Source organism: Acipenser ruthenus, chromosome 4 (genome assembly GCF_902713425.1).
Source record: "Acipenser ruthenus chromosome 4, fAciRut3.2 maternal haplotype, whole genome shotgun sequence".
Lineage (NCBI taxonomy): Eukaryota > Metazoa > Chordata > Actinopteri > Acipenseriformes > Acipenseridae > Acipenser > Acipenser ruthenus.
Genome location: NC_081192.1, coordinates 34,340,343 through 34,358,128, shown reverse-complemented (window position 1 = coordinate 34,358,128; position 17,786 = coordinate 34,340,343). Strand labels below are relative to the sequence as shown.

At 38.9% G+C, this 17,786-nt stretch overlaps 1 protein-coding gene across 2 annotated transcripts in view; it reads left to right on the top strand.

The window, feature by feature from the left end:
- LOC117400005 (potassium voltage-gated channel subfamily G member 2-like) overlaps positions 1–17,319 on the top strand; it is a 32,226-nt gene extending 14,907 nt beyond the window's left edge. For both annotated transcript variants that reach the window (XM_033999464.2, XM_059022316.1), the window contains exon 3: positions 9,971–17,319. In XM_033999464.2, coding sequence (XP_033855355.1) covers positions 9,971–10,792 — 822 coding nt within the window. In that variant the 3' untranslated portion in view covers positions 10,793–17,319. The remainder of the gene's footprint in view (positions 1–9,970) is intronic.
- Positions 17,320–17,786: the final 467 nt, after the last annotated feature.

The window sequence follows — 17,786 nt, the reverse complement described above, 5'->3', positions numbered from 1 at the left end:
ATGTCTGTATATTAAAAAAGCAATATACAAAAAAAGCCAAGTACAAGGTTGTCCTGGAAGAAAACTTGCTTCCTTCTGCTCTGACAATGTTCCCCAACTCTGAGGATTGGTTTTTCCAGCAGGACAATGCTCCATGCCACACAGCCAGGTCAATCAAGTTGTGGATGGAGGACCACCAGATCAAGACCCTGTCATGGCCAGCCCAATCTCAAGACCTGAACCCCATTGAAAACCTCTGGAATATGATCAAGAGGAAGATGGATGGTCACGAGCCATCAAACAAAGCCGAGCTGCTTGAATTTTTGCACCAGGAGTGGCATAAAGTCACCCAATATCAATGTGAAAGACTGGTGGAGAGCATGCCAAGACGCATGAAAGCTGTGCTTGAAAATCAGGGTTATTCCACCAAATATTGATTTCTGAACTCTTCCTAAGTTAAAACATTAGTATTGTGTTGTTTAAAAATGAAGATGAACTTATTTTCTTTGCATTATTCGAGGTCTGACAACACTGCATCTTTTTTGTTATTTTGACCAGTTGTCATTTTCTGCAAATAAATGCTCTAAATGACAATATTTTTATTTGGAATTTGGGAGAAATGTTGTCAGTAGTTTATAGAATAAAACAAAAATGTTCATTTTACCCAAACACATACCTATAAATAGTAAAACCAGAGAAACTGATAATTTTGCAGTGGTCTCTTAATTTTTTCCAGAGCTGTATATATATATATATGCACTGAGCATCAAAAGCAAAAGAAACGTATCACTGATATTTGAGCATCAAAAGAAATGTATCACTTATATTTGGATAAAATTCACTAGATGTGATCGAAAAATGACAAACTCTGTTTTACAGCAGGTCGTTTGCTTTGGAATGCCGTTTTACTGCTCATTCCAAATTTGTTATATCGTTATATCCGTATTTTGTCCAAGTACTAGCAGAAATACAGAAAAGTAAACAAGGCCAACAATACAGTTGGTTTATAATCGTGCTGCTTGTCAGCTAATCCACTCTATCATACCAGTGACAATGAAATTATCTAGTAGTACTTTCCTTCCCTGTATTTTCTTCTTCTACGTCTATTTTTATTTGAGGTCTATTCTCAGATTTTATACAAACTTTCTCAGTATATTCTAAAGTACCAAAGGGAGACTTTAGCAATTGATCTACCACATTCACGGCCTCAGCCATTTAACATGGTGGCACTGGCGCCGCAGAATTCACTATAATTTTAATATACAAAATTAAATTGTGTTTCCTACCTTCGTTCAAAAATTCAATTGAATAATGTTCACCTGACATACAGAATTTTATTAAATTAAATCGCTTAATATGGGCAAAGATGTCTACTATCAACTTTGAATATACTCAGTCCACTAACTCCAACAGCGCATGCGTAATAGAACATTGGGTGAGGTAATAATTATATAGGCTGGAAGCATATCCGGAAACTTGTAAATGTAGAACTTGAAAATGTAGGTCCGGCAGCCATCTTGTTCAACAACAAAACACCATTTTGCAATATTTGAATTCTATTGTCACTGGGATGATGCCTACCAAGTTGGGAGTAAGTTGGTTAAATGGTTTTCGATCAGAAGCAGTTTGTTTTTTGGTGCGTGTTTTGGCGAATTTGGTGGCAGGCAGTTTGATAGTAAAATTTATCGCAGCAACTTCTGCTTCCCAAAGTTGAAGCGGGTTTGGTTGCTGATGATATATGCCAAGTGACAGATCAATCACGTCATCAGTTCCCAAGAAGTAGATTTCGAAAGGTTTCTAAAAAAAAATGTGTCATACGGCCATTTTGGTTAGGTCAACACCATTTTTTTCAGAGTGAGTTGCATTGATACAGTGACAGGGATGATGTTTGTAAAATGTGGAGTTAGTCAAGTAAACTGTTTAAATTGAAGACGTAAATGTCCGTCTGGTGGCCATCTTGTTTTACAAAAGAACACCATTTTGCCATATTTTAATTCCATTGTCCCCAGGATGATGCCTACCAAGTTAGGAGTTAGTTGGTTAAATGGTGTGCAAACAGAAGCAGTTTGATGTTTGGGGCCCATTTTGTCAAATTTGGTGGCAGCCATTTTGATAGTAAAATTTATCGCAGCAACTTCTTCTTCGCAAAACTGAACCTGATAACATATGCAAAGTTTATTAAAAAAATGTGTCAGGCCGCCATCTTGATTGACGCAGGAGCACATTTTTTTTTGCATCTGAACTGTAATCTACTCGGGATGATACCCACCAAGTTTCATGTTGATTGGTTACACTGTGTGTGAACAGGAGCAATTTGAAGTTGATGGAAGAAGAAGAAGAAGAAGAAGAAGAAGAAGAAGAAGAAGAAGAAGAAGAAGAATCCTAACAATAACAATAGGCTTCCCAGCCCTTCTGGCTTGGAAGCCTAAAAACATCTGAGATAGGATGGATGTAGTGGGGACGTCAGGCCAGAAGCAGGAAGGAAAATACACAGGCAGGTACTGTGGGGCAAAAGACGCGCCGTGCGCCATTTATTTAAATAACAAAAACAAATAAAAATAAAAGGTTTTAACAAAACAAATACTGCTCACAGAGCAAAAAATTGATGTCTCAAAATGGCCACCAGAAAATACATTTTAAGATTACATATATAGCAAGCTTTGTTGGAGAGGATACAATACCAAATTGTCAGAACTTGCCTGCAGCCCCAAGACTAGTACCTGTATGTGGTACTGATGGCTCTAATTTTGTAGTTACTGCCATGGTGAGTGATGTATGTTAACATATGTTGTAAATTACAGACAACACCTGGTCTGCCTAAATACAAAATAAAATGTAATAAATGAGAAGCACAGCCAGAATAGCATTGCTTGGTTACTTGTATTACATTAAATATGTTTTATAGTCTCCCTAAAAGCTTTCAGAAAGTGTGAGTTTTGTGAGCTGTATGCATTGAAACATTGCACCTCATTCATCATCTCAAGAGTACGATAGTCTACACGGAAATGTATTTTCAGTATCAGTATCAGTATCAGTAAGGCTCACATCACCAGCTTTGTAAATCATACTTAACACGTTCACACACCACAGGCACCTCATGGCATTCCCTTCAACAGCAAAACAAATTCAGTATATTGAGAAACTGCCTGAACCGAACACAAAGTAGGGGTAAAGCTGTTTAAATTAGGCCTGATACTGGGTGCATTGACCAAAGTGTCCATCACAATCAGAAAACTAGTCATGACAGATCAAGTCTGGAGTTATGTGTAACATATTGTGTCAAGCAACAGGTGTGCTGAAGTGACCTCTGACAGAAATGTTAAGTACCGGATAAGACACACGTGGTCTTAACCACTACGCACCATTCTGTCATGTAAGTGTTGAGTGGCAGGCCATAAAAAACAGATAGTATGTTGGGTTACTGTAATTCATAAGTTATTTCAACCCTGTCTCAAATATCTGTATGCACCCTAGACTATACTGTCCTGTATTTTATAAGAATCAAAGAGTCTTATAAAAAATATAAAACTATATCTCCCAATACAGTTTTCAATGCATTAACCCAAAACAGAAAATATTATCTTCAGGTTTAAAAAAAAAAAAATTAAAGAAATTCTACTGCAGGTACCTACCGGCCCAACTCTAGAAACAGGACCGACTTGTAAGTGGTCAATTAGGTAATAAAAGGTTACCCAGTTGTATAAACTGTATTGTGTTAGCTACGCTCCCAGTAGCACTTTTCATACTAATATGGAAATAATCACTTGTAATTATATCTTCAAATATGTATGAGTCCATTTGCTATTTTAGGAAATTAATTATAAAAAGGGCTTGTAAATATTGCAGTCTGCCAGAAGTAAATTAAAATATGAATAAATTAGTGACAGGAGACTAAGCCTTGGCAGATGCAGGGAAGAATGGATTTTGTAAAACCTTTTAATAAGATGTTTAAATAAAGTTCAATAAGAAACTCAGATGACAGATGACAAGCTTCCACCTATTTATTAATTCAGTACTATTTACTCAGTTAAAAAGCATTACCTTTCATCAGCCACTACTACAGTACAAATCCACAAACGGACAGTGTCTGTGCAGCAATCAGGAGAAAGGCAGGGAAGCACTTTGCCTGCCTATCCTAACTATTTGTTTATAACCAATAAAGACTACAAGTTGATATAAATGTGTTCAGTAGTTGAATCAGTAAATAGAAACTGACTAGAACACAAGTGTTTGCAGCTTATTACAAACTGGGAATGGGCCTTTCTAGACCAGTTTTTTTTAACAACATACATTATTGAGAATAGCTGTTATTTACTTCATGCTAACATTGAACTTGGATTTCGCCAAGATAAAATGAGATAGTAGTGGTGGGGACTAACCAAGACGTAGCTTCGCTGTAATATACGAGCCTTCAGTGCTTTTCCTCCAATAGGTAACATGGATTTCCTATTGGCCCAGTGCTGATGGCTGAAGTGTAATGCTGGCTCCAAGGATCATCCTCTTTGTGAGCCTCCCTGGCGCATAAGCACACAACAATGGCGGCGATGCTGGCTCCAGGGATCAACCAAAGTACAGCCTCCTTAGCGCCTCAACATGGCAAATGTCTAGCATAGGCTGGGTGGGGCACTTCGCAAGGGCCATCATATGGGCACCTCCTGTCTTCAGTGTTTCATCGATTAGCCCACAACACCTCAGGAAGGCACACCACTCCCCTCCATCCCCCACCCAACCCAGCGCAGTTCACTTACCTGTTGCCAATTGCTACTTTTCTCTGCCTCCTGGGATAGAGCCTTTACTGTACACTGCAACCCCTGTCCACTGAGTCCAATGTCTCTGAGAAGCTGGTCCTGGAGTGCACAACGAATACCCGAAAACCCATCTCTATAGGATACACCCGGACTCTCCATACCCACGGTTCCACCTCAGTGGCTAATTCAGCATACCATGACACTGTTAGCACTACCAGGTGAACAAGGCATGCTGAGACTGAACACAGGACAAGGTCAGGTCAAAGGGTAGTTGTGGTGGGAAATAAGACGCTGGCCGAAATCTGCCTGCATTCTCCAATCTCTAGCAGTCTCCAATTGTCCTGGGTGAACAACCATTCCTGTTGGTTGCACTCCTGGAGGAATGGAATATCATTCTCTGTGTATCAGCTATTGCTGATATTGGCAGTGAGCTGTAGATATTTTTATGCTGTTCTTCCGGTGCTAATGCCAAGCATCGCAGCACCTGGCATGACGCCAAGTGAAGCGCCCCTGGCTCAATCCTGTAAGAATGTGAGTTAGGGTAGCCAGTGATGAACACAAAGGACATGCATGGTTCTCTCCCACCCACACATTCAGGTTCTGCAGTGATGGAAGAACATCATATGTGGACCTGATTAGGAAGCTGATCCTCCTCTTTTCCACTGTTCACAGGTCTCGCCAACCAATCTTACGCTGTTCCACATTTGCTTAGTCTAGGATACCACCTTGACACACCTCATCCGCTCCTCCTGCTTTTGCGTTTCAGTAACTATCAACTTCTTCCTTTCAGCTGGAGCTGCTTTGTGCCATCTCGGGGGAGCCGACTGAGACCAAGACCTCCTCTTCCCTGTTGTACTTGCCCCATGATATCATTGATGTGAAGGGCAGCCTTTGCATCTTCCACTGTGTCCTTTGCTGCCCACTTTCTCCCAGTGCTACCTCCCTTACACACTCGTCACGCGATTCTATCAGGGTAATTTCCAGTTTCCAACCTCAGCACACTTGAATTCCTTAGTTAGGGCTGAAACTAGTAGCTGCAGTTTCCCCTTACCGTGGAGTGCTACCCTGCTAAGGCATCGTGGAACTCCCAGCCATTTCCTTCTCATCAAGGCTTCCAGTCTCGCTACTGTTGACAATGAAACCTCATTCACAGTAAGCAGCCACATCAACCTTGGAAGAAGACCAAACTGAAAGCACCAGACTTAAACTTGCCAGATAGTGCACTATATCGATTAAATACGGTACTTTGGCTTTCTTATGTAATAAAACCATCAGAAAGTTTTTGTCATTGCATGGGTTGTATTTAATGGCTTATATCACAGAAGAGTATTGCATGTTCATAAAACAATTCTGATTCAGATGGTAGCGTTCTTGTAATCCTTTGTAATATATTACAAAATATACAGTGTGTACTGGGTACAAGTTGGTATACACCACAAGATGAGAGAGGGGCTAATTACTAAAGCACAGTTGTTCTGCTTCAAGTCTTATAGAAACAGGATAGAGGGTATTACAATCAGGGCAGCAGTGTGGAGTAGTGGTTAGGGCTCTGGACTCTAGACCAGTGGGTTGTGGGTACAATCCCAGGTGGGTGACACTGTTGCTGTACCCTTGAGCAAGGTACTTTACCTAGATTGCTCCAGTTAAAACCCAACTGTATAAATGGGTAATTGTATGTAAAAATAATGTGTAAAAAATACTGTAATTGTATGTAAAAATAATGTGATATCTTGTAATACTTGTAAGTCGCCCTGGTAAGGGTGTCTGCTAAGAAATAAGTAATAATAATGCTAGGGGCCATATTCATGAAAGATGGTGGTAATTTCCGGCCATCAAGAAAAATTACCGGGCAGTATTTAACACGTGATTTATAAAACGACTGCCTGGTTATTTTACCTGCCAGTAATGGTTTTAGATGTGATTTACCGTCACGGATTGTTACCAAGAGATTGTATCTAACCAATTGTCAGAGGTATGCAAATGAGCTACTTAAACCTACTTAAGACGTCAATTGCATACACTGTTGTGTTCAATAAACAGAGCACTCTCTCGTGGCACCCCGTAACATGTGTTACCAGTTATTGAATGGAGCAGTTTCACAATAGCAGGCAAGAAATCGCTTTGTATTAAAACAGTTGCTTTAATCGAGCAATTTTTGTATAATTTAAAAAAATGTAATTACTACTACTGTATTTTTGTAATAAAATCACTGACACTTGTTTTGGTTTAACATCTTGAGGCACAAGTCAGATTTGTCAAGTTATAAATAGTCTGTGTTTCCTTTTCTAATATAATTGTCACTTTAAAAAAATACCACAATCAGTTTTAAAAATATTACTTATCACCCATGTGTTGGTCATACAGATCCATATTTGAAAAAATACATTTGCAGCCACCGCACTGATAATGTAGGTCGGCCACTTGTTCAAGGTTGTTCAAGAGAAAGTGCCACGTAATGCTCTGGAGCACTCTGCCTATTGAACTCACCCCAGGTTACACCGTCGCATCATGGCATGTCTGGAGACAGGTTGTCTGAAATATCAAGACGTCAGGTTAAAAAAAAGTACAAATAAATTGTACACACACATATTTATAGTGCTTGGTTTATTTTAAATGTATAAATCATTGCGCTGAAATAACATTTGTGCATTCTCCGCACACATTACATTAGCCTGTGTAAAAACATAAATCTGCAAATTAGGCATATACAGCTATGGCCAAACGTTTTGCATCATCCTATAGAATTGACACATTTTGCTTTACAAAGTCGATTGAAACCTGCTGAATAATGTTACATTAATTGGACATTTAGAAATCTAATGTGAAATCGTGTGCTACTATTATGGCTTCCAGTAGACTTTTGAAATATCATTTTGTAATTTCTTTGGCTACATGATGTTAAATAAAAGATCCAAATTATATTTGTATGTTTTGTTTTTTTTTTAATTATGTCTCAATCCTAAAATTCTAGGTGATGCAAAACTCTTGGCCGTACGTACAACACAGTAGAAAAATCAAGTGAATAACCTGCCGCACTTTCTTTTTATTTTGGCCTATAGGCTACCGGTAACAGAAAAAAAATCATGCTAGCCTACTGAGTACAAAAAACAGATCATGGTGCCGCATTAACACGTTATGATACTATACAGTACCTTACATATACTGCACACACTGCAGAAGTAAATCATTTTTAAATGTACATAGAAAACTGTAGAGCATATGGGTGGCTACAAGTAACACATAGCCTACCTATTATTATTATTTTTGTTTTCTTTTGGCATGAGTCAAACTTTCTTTTCTTTGCAAAAGCAATTAAATACTTCAACTTCAGAATATTGTAGTCCACATCTTGCATTTTGAACGAGTGGAGTTCAGCAGTATTCTTGCCCTTTTCCAACCTATCGATCACAGTGTGTTTAAACTCTGCAGGGTATGTTTGCCCTTTTTTAAGGTTATGTGGCTGAAAAAAAGGTGGTTGGAGATAGCTGATCGGGTTAATGCAGTTGGCAGTGTACAAAGATGGTAGGAGATAGCTTATTGGGTTAATGCAGTTGGCACTATAAAAAGATGGTAAGAGATAGATGATTGGGTTAATACAGTTGGCACTATAAAAAGATGGTAGGAGATAGCTCATTGGGTTAATGTGGTTGGTACTGTAAAAAGATGACAGGAGATAGCTGATCAAGTTAATGCAGTTGGTACTGTAAAAAGGGAGATCATATACTGCCAGAAGCACTGGATGAACGTAAGATGAACGTCAGATTGTAAACAAATCTGCAAGGTCTTCTCACTCTTCTGGATCATGTTCCAAGATATCTCCCTCTTCTTGAGGTACAGTCCATACAAGCACATCGAAGCCTGGCATTTTCTTAGAGCAACGAATAGGCTACAAACATGATTCATATGTTTTCCAACCAGTAAGTAGCCTATCTTGTTCAGACAACTTAATAATGCAATTTAATGTGTTACAAATAACAAAATACTTACATTTAGTAATTATTGACATTTATGCATCACCCGATGAAATACTGTCATATTAAACACTATTACTGGCACGATAAAGGAGACGGTAAGTTTTATGAATATGGGCCTAATTTTAGAAGCCACCCACCACCTCTACGCTTTATAAGCTTCTGAAAATGTTTATTTGAATGCATGTCAGCGGAAGAAGTTTTATCATCAGAGGTTTTATCTCCATACGAATCCCTTCACGACAAAAAACAGACATTGAAAGGAAAACAGTTACAAAAGGTGCACACGCAGTCATTGTATCAAGCAGGCTCACAACAAGGATTATACATTTCTTTTTTCTCTTATTAAAATTTTTGATGACAAAATGCAGCATTTTGATTAGCATCTCCATCTCACCACCAGCCTTCATCATGGTAACCCCACCTCTATCCAATGATGACACAACAGTATTAAATGTGCCCCAGGTCCTAATCTTCCCATTCCCATCTTTCTAAAATGTTGATAATTCCTAATGAAGTGGAGTTTTCCCAACTTCGAATAAAGAATGCATGTATTGCATGTTGGATGCATGTATTGATTCATTAACTTTATTGACTGGGTGGTTATTGTATTTCATATTTTTGGCATAGGCTTTCAGAATGTTCTTGGTCTCCTGTGTGCATTGAGTTGGTGGAATTTTGATTCAGAAAAAGAACAAACAACAAAAATATAAGACGTGAACCTAGCCTTATGATGAGGAAGACGTTTGGCAACTAGTGGGTGTATTGCAAGATGAAGCTATGAAGAAAAACACACCAGTTATAAAACTCTTGTTACAGTTTAAAATCATTGCTCACTCTCAATATCTGATGATCTTGCCTTTTTACAGTTGTTTATAAATAATTAATTTTGTTATTATAACAATGTTATTAAATTAGAATGAGTCACATACACACATACCACACAAGAGCTCCTGTGTGGAGTAGTGGTTAGAGCTTTGGACTCTTGACCGGAGGGTTGTGGGTTCAATCCCCAGAGGGGGACACTGCTGTTGTACCCTTGAGCAAGGTACTTTACCTAGATTGCTCCAGTAAAAACCCAACTGTATAAATGGGTAATTGTATGTAAAATAATGTGATATCTGTATAATGTGAAATAATGTATACTGTGATATCTTGTAACAATTGTAAGTCGCCCTGGATAAGGGCGTCTGCTAAGAAATAAATAATAACAATAATAATCTGTTACTTTAGATAGGGTGAATGCTAACAGTATTTTTTTGTTTGTTTTAGGGAGAATGCTCCCAGAAGTGTTACAACATCTTCATTCTGGAGACGGTTTGTGTGGCTTGGTTTTCTCTGGAGTTCATGCTGCGTTTTATCCAGTCACAGAGTAAATGCATTTTCCTGAGGACCCCTCTCAACATCATTGATGTCATGGCCATCCTCCCGTACTACGTTACTCTGATTGTGGACTCCTTCTCTGTAGGGAAGAAGCCAGGTGGATCTGGGAACAGCTACCTGGAGAAGGTGGGCCTAGTCCTTCGCGTGCTGAGAGCCCTCAGGATCCTCTATGTGATGAGACTAGCTCGTCACTCTCTGGGCCTCCAGACTCTAGGCCTCACAGTGCGCCGGTGCACCCGGGAATTTGGTCTTCTCGTCCTCTTCCTGTGTGTTGCCATGGCGCTCTTCTCTCCCTTGGTTTTCCTGGCTGAGAGTGAGATGGGAGCAAAGCAGGAATTCACTAGCATCCCCGGCAGCTATTGGTGGGCCGTCATCTCCATGACAACAGTTGGTTACGGTGACATGGTCCCCCGCAGCATCCCTGGGCAAGTGGTGGCACTTAGCAGCATCCTAAGCGGCATTCTGCTTATGGCCTTCCCTGTGACCTCTATCTTTCACACATTCTCCCGGTCCTACCTGGAGCTTAAAGAGCAGCAGCATAGAGCTGCCAGGCAGAAGCCTGAGGATCATTTCAAATCCCAGAACAGTGACGACTCCCAGGAAACAGACAGTTCCTTTCCATTGGGGATTATAGAGTCCTCGCTTCACAGGGAATCCAAGTTAGCAGCTGTGCATAAGGACATGGACTGTAGGGCCCAACCAAAGACCTAACGAGACAACAGTGGGAATCGTTTGAATTATATTTTTGAACAGTAAAATGTTCCTTAAGATATACCTTTTAGAATGTAATGGAACACTTTATTGGAGAGTATGTTGCTTGGATTTTTTTTTTTTCTAGCTGCAGTAAGGGATGATGAAAAACAGAAAAGTATTTATCATGTGGTTAAAATCTGTTTTATACCCCTCTGCACAGTTTTGTTTATATATCAGTTAGGAAGATAAATATAATCTGCTATTTTGGACTTGATACATAATTCTACAGAGGAACACACAACATTTTATTTTATTGCATGCTAGGGGCATATCCTAGCAATATCAATTTTAATATCTCCTTTTACATATGATTGCCTAAACAGCTTTATAGAAAGCTAATGTTGGGCAAACAAATCATACTTTTAAAGGATTCTTTCCCCCATGTAGGTTAAGTTCTATATTGGAATTTCTACTACAATTTTCAGAGTTGTTGACTCGGTCACTTTTTTGGGGACTTGAGACTTGACTTGAACGAATTGACTTGAGACTTGACTTGGGACTTTAAAATCAAAATGCTACACCAGTATTACGGTTTGTGTTACACCCTCGCTGTGCACGTGCTCTCGCTCTCTCTCTCCCTCTCGTGTGTGAGTGTGTGTGTGTGTGTGTGAGTGTGTGTCTCTATCTACCAAGTCCCTGTCAGTGCAGCCAGATTTTTTTTGCAACGCCCCGCCAAATTTTGGAAGTAACCAGCCAAAAAGTAGCTAAATTGTGTTTTTTTAACCTGTACTTACATTTAAGACTTAAATAGGGCTTCTGATTTTCGGTTTTAACCGATAAAACCCGATAAAACACCGCTGATGCAAAAAAAAACAACAAAAAAACGGTGGATAGCCAATAAACACCGGAAAACACCAGTAAAACTGTGGAAATGGTTAATCTATTCACGTTGACTTTACCCTTTTCACATTAAAATAAATAAAACCTACTGCAAAAATAATAATAAATACATTTCCCAGTGCTGCTGGGCAATGTCCCGCCTTCCTGACTTGCATCTATCATTGATTCGTTCTGAATACTTTAAACCCGCCCCAACTACTGAATGACAGCACATTCCTACATTTCTATTGGAGACTCCGCTTGTGAGATTTAAAACGTGATTACAATCAGGATGGAGGCTTGTTAGTGGGATTTCAAACTATATTACCGTTAAGATACGGAGGATTTAAAACAGAATTGTGGCGAAATGTACAGAAATGCGTACACACAAAAACCCCAGAAGAATGTGCCTGTGACCATAGGGATTTCGTTGAGGAAAACAGGAAAGAAGGTACAACTTAAGTGTGCAAGTACTGTCGAGTTACTACTATACATATTTTGACAGGAAAAAAACGCTCAAGCATTTTGGAAAGTAACCAAAAACACTAATTTCATACAGTATATCAATAACGAAAGCCCCGAAAAAAAACGATTTACATAAAACTCAAAAATAGCTAAAAATAAGCACCAAAAAATACAATTAATAAAACCCGAAAAACAGAAGCCCTAAATATATATTACAAAAGCATACACAAGTGCTGCATATTTATTTAAAATAAAAAATAACACAGGTAAGTAATGTTATAAACGATTTATTTATTTATATCTGGGCTTTTCTCAAAATTTACAGTACAAGCACTGCTGTTTCTTATGTGATGAGATAAAACGTGGTAGATCCACGATTTATTTATTTTTTTTATTCAGAAGGTAGTGTAAAATTATATTGTCCTGAACTGTTGGCGTATAGTCTATAAAACAATAAATAAAATAATAAATTCTAATTATATTTGTACTGATACAGTTTTTAATTTGTTAAGAATAACAAAAAAAAACTTTTTATGTCTTCCTATTTTTTTTAAATAAATTTAGTAGTCACCAATTAGTTTTTTTTTTGTTTTCACCAAATTTAATAGTGTCCAATTCTGTTTGTTTAGCTCAGCTCACCGTTACCATCCCCGCGCTGACTCGGGAATGGCGAAGACGAGCACACGCTGTCCTCCGAAGTGTGTGTCATCAGCCGACCGCTTTTTTTCACACTGCAGACTCACCATGCAGCCAACCAGAGCTACAGCGTCGGAGGACAACGCAGCTCTGGGCAGCTTACAGGCAAGCCCGCAGGCGCCCGGCCAGACTACAGGGGTCGCTGGTGCGCGATGAGATGAGAACACCCTGGCCGACCTAACCCTCCCTCACCCCGGGCGGCGCTCGGCCAATTGTGCGCCGCCCCCTGGGAGCTCCCGTCCTCGGTCAGCAAAGGAATAGCCTGGTGTCGACGACGTCCAGACTATAGGGTGCATCCTGCACTCTACGCGAGTGCTTTTACTGGGTGCGCCACTCGGGAGCCCCCTGCTCTCTATTTTACAATTAAACAAGAACCCCGGTCAAATGCATACAAGTGTCATTTATCTGTAAGAATACCCATATTAACCAGTCCTGAGGAAAGAAGTAAGCGGGTTCACCATTTTCTTCTTCTTCTGAATGCAAGTGTGGGCATGTGTGTGTTTTGTCATTTTATCTCTTTGTCTTTTGATCTCCAGAACAAAGTCACGCCCCAGGGGGAGGGCGTGGCAGGTATGCAGGGGATTGTGGTGATTGAAGTCCTGCACTGATGATGAACTCCTAATCAAAAGGAATGGGAAAAAAAAAACATGCACAGTAAAAATTACAAAGAAATTGCCAAACCGCCAAAGACAATATTTACCCACTAGATGCATTCAAAACAAGCCACATTTGAAACTGTTGTCTTGACTTGGGACTTGAGAAAAATGACTTGGTTTTATAATATTTTAAGTTGAATATAGCAGTATCTGCATCCTTGGTTCACATTTTCAAAAGTCTCGAGCATCAATATTGAAGAGACAGAAAGTTGTTTCTTCTGCCAAGCTACTCTGGCAAGCTGATTCCTCTTGGCAAAGGTGTCACTGCTTTTATGTGCAGTGATTATCTGGGTATATTAAAAATGGTGAGTACATAATAGAAATGTCACTTTCTGTTAAAAATTGTGTGGAGGAGTCTGAGAGGTAACTAGTCACTACACATGGCATGGAGTCAAGGGATGGGAGGTATATAATATTGTGCCTTGGGAGGCAGGCTTTCCCCATCCTGTTTAATAATCAAAAGATGCACTCTTGGGAATGTCTTTAGTGGCATTTTAGCCATCTTTACTGCACCAAGATTACTTGCAAAGCAGTTACATCATGGCCATGACTCAATTAAAATGCTAAACTTGCTAGCTGGGGGGAGGAGTCAAAAACCAACTTAGAATGGAAGTTATCAAGCAGAAGTTCCCTGTTGAGGTTTCTGTTTGTGGGAGATCTGTGACAACGCCCTGTCTCTTTACCTTCCTATTTGCTGTAGCTTGTGAACTTATATTGAGAGCCAAGAAATTATAAATTATAAACATTTAAAGGATGTTTAAAAATGTCCTGTGGTAATGAAGAGATCTGTAATTTGTAAACAAAATCATATATCGCTAAAAGTCTGTATGTAATGTTTTTAGGTTCAGCTCATTTTTAATAAAAAAAATATCAAATTTATTTTAACACAAATATGTTATGATAATCAGCTAACCATACCATGTTTACACAGCAGTGTATGTAGTTACACCCTGAGAAGTATTATTTCAACAGCTTTAGCTACCAGCAACTAAGACTATGTGGTCCAGTGGTTAAAGAAAGGGGCTTGTAACCAGGATGTCCCCAGTTCAAAGCCCACCTCAGCCACTGACTCATTGTGTGACCCTCAGCAAGTCACTTAACCTCCTTGTGCTCTGTCTTTCGGGTGAGATGTAATTGTAAGTGACTTTGCAGCTTATGCATTATTCACACACCCTAGTCTCTGTAAGTCGCCTTGGATAAAGGTGTCTGCTAAATAAACAAATAATAAATAAGAGTGACATTTTTTGTTGTAGATTTATTTTTGTATTTTGTTGGAAAAGCCACCCTATAGCATAATTGATTGTTAATTATATTGCTTTCAAGGGCATCAGAGCACTGAAACTTGGCAGATAGATCTTATGCTAACTCTGGCACAACTTGCATTATGGCACATAAGGTTGTCATTGTCCATAACTTATACAAGGTTGCATATTGCTGTATAAAAATAAGCTGTTAGTCATGTTTGACACAGGCAAAATTCTGACCTTGAATACCTTTTGTACATTGAGTCAATATTATGCCAACAAGAGCATTTATCTACTTGACATTTACTTTATAGTTGGAAAATGAACAGTTTAATTGCCACATTGTTTAAGCAGTGATACTGATCACACACTTGGAGAAGTGTCTTTAGAGTCGGCACATAGCTGTATTCTATGATTCTCTAATAATCACTGCCACCTATGGGGCTATATCAATGATGCAGATCGTTTTCATATCCATTTTACTTCATGTTTATAACCATTCCATTGCATATGCCATTCACCTTACATAATGCTACAGGGGATGCTTTTTTGCTCACAAAAGCTCCAGTTTCTAGTACTGTATATAATAAACGTATTACTTACTGAAAGACAGTCTGGGTCAAGAGGTAGGCATGTTCATGCCAAGGTATTACATTGAATCGGGTAAAAAGCACCTTTTACATTATACTTGTTTGTAAGCTGGCAATATTGGACATGCTGACGCATAGCAATAGCCAGGGCATAAATAGCCAGAAGCAGTTTTATTAAACTTGAATGATAAACTTGACACCACAGAGAAGTTAAATATAAAAAAGGGCAACAAACTTTTAATTACCATAAATATTTTTCTTTATTTCTTTTATTATTATTAATTTCTTAGCAGATGCCCTTATCCAAGGCGACTTACAATTGTTACAAGATATCACATTATTTTTATATACAATTACATTTTTTTTTTTTTTTACATACAATTACCCATTTATACAGTTGGGTTTTTACTGGAGCAATCTAGGTAAAGTACCTTGCTCAAGGGTACAGCAGCAGTGTCCCCACCTGGGATTGAACCCACGACCCTCTGGTCAAGAGTCCACACTTTTCCCTTAACTCATATTCTATATAGACATCAAACAACTGAACATGCTCCTGTGCTACATGTTCTAAAACACATTTTTAAAACCCAGTCATAGGAATAAAGCAAGTACTTTATAGAGCTTTATAGTTAAGTGCACAGCCTGAGGTAGTTGCTTGTCCATAACTGCCTTTGAGAGGAACCAGTTAAAAGTGCTTTTTATGTGCCTCCCGAGAGGCGCATCCAGTAAAGGCACTCCACGTGGAGTGCAGGATGTGCCCTATAGCCTGGAGGTCGCTGGTTTGAGTCCAGGCTATTCCACTGCCTACCGTAGACGGGAGTTCCCAGGGGGCAATGCACAATTGTCTGAGTGCTGCCCTGGGTGGGGAGGGCTTAGGTAGGCCAGGGTGTCCTGGGCTCACCATGCACCAGCGACCCCTGTAGGCTGGCCGGGCATCTGCGGGCCTGCAGGTGGCCCAGAGCTGCGTGGTCCTCTGATGCTGTAGCTCTGAAGGTAGCTGCATGGCGGGCCTGAAGATTGAAAAGAAGTGGACGGCTGACGGCCTTTTCGGGGGGTTGCAGCGGTGAGCCAGGCTTAAAAAAAAAAAAAAAGAATTGGGCATTTCAAATTGGGGAGAAAATGGGGTAAAAAACAATTGGCGATTCCAAATAAAACATTTTTAAAAAGTGCTTTTTATTGATATGGAATTACGTTTTGCTGACCTAAAAACAAATCATTTTAATTAAATGCCATATCAGAATGTTAATTAACATTTTTAATAAGCCATTCTTCAACTGCTTTGTTTTCCAACTGGAAATGTGAGTGCTGTGAGTTAATAGACACACAAGGAGAATACTCTCCCTAGTGGACAATTCTTTAAAACCATTCATCTCAAATTTAATTGATGTGAAATTGCATTTTAAATATAAAGCCTCTTCTCCAGACTTATGATATTCAGCAACCACTAGATGCAATGACTGGGGCACCGCTCAACATCTTTGTGGAACTCCATCCCTCACAGAGTCAAAGCTGAACACTGGCTTGCTTTATTGGATTTTAACAAGTAGTTTAAGGCTGTACTATTTGAGCAATACTTCTATAAAGCATCTTTAAATTGCCTGAAATGGCTGTTTTTTATGTGGTAGTCACTAACAACCATAGACAGGCAATGTCCTGTAAATTTGGAGATAGCTGCTTCAGATATTCATCTCCAAGCTAGTGTCACTATGAGTTTTGAGTGTTTTTCTTTTTAATGAGAAGGGATACAGTCTGGTACTAACAAAAAATGATCCATTCCTGTTTCTTTAATATTTCCTGACAGAAAGATATGAACAGTCTTGTTAGAAAATGTTTAAATAGGTATAATATTGCTTTTTTGTATTTCTTACAGTATAAGTTGCTTATTTTTATTTAAATCTTATGGAATTGTGTATACATACAATGCCCTTTTAGAGCTCAAATAATGCCTCCACTCTAATCTCATGTTTTTTTTTAATAGCATTTCATATTATTTGGTTTTCTGTACTTAATAAAAAAGGGGCCTGAATAATATCCTGTGGTAAGTTTACTGTTTTCTATCTCAATAAATACTTGTTCCTTTTTAGCACTTATTAGTCAAATCACAACTACATGCTACCTGGTAAACACATAAGTGCTTTAAAGCTATCCAAAAAATAAACAAGATTTTTTTATTTTGTTCTGTAAGAAATATAATGTAGATTTATATAAAAAGAATGTATTTAGACATCATGTGACCTTCTGCCTGAAGTGATTACACATGATACTTATTTGTTTTTCAAACATACAAACTCTGGAAAACTTAGGGAAAAGATGTATGTCTCAATCTCCTGTTGAGGAGTCACAGAGTGAGAAGAAAAAAGTAAAAAACAGCCCACCCACAGCTAACCTACGTGGGCAACCGAAGAGGCCGTCATGACAGTTGAGAATCAAATACAGCAAGAAGATGGTGGTAAAGATAATGGTAAACACTTCACTGCTATTA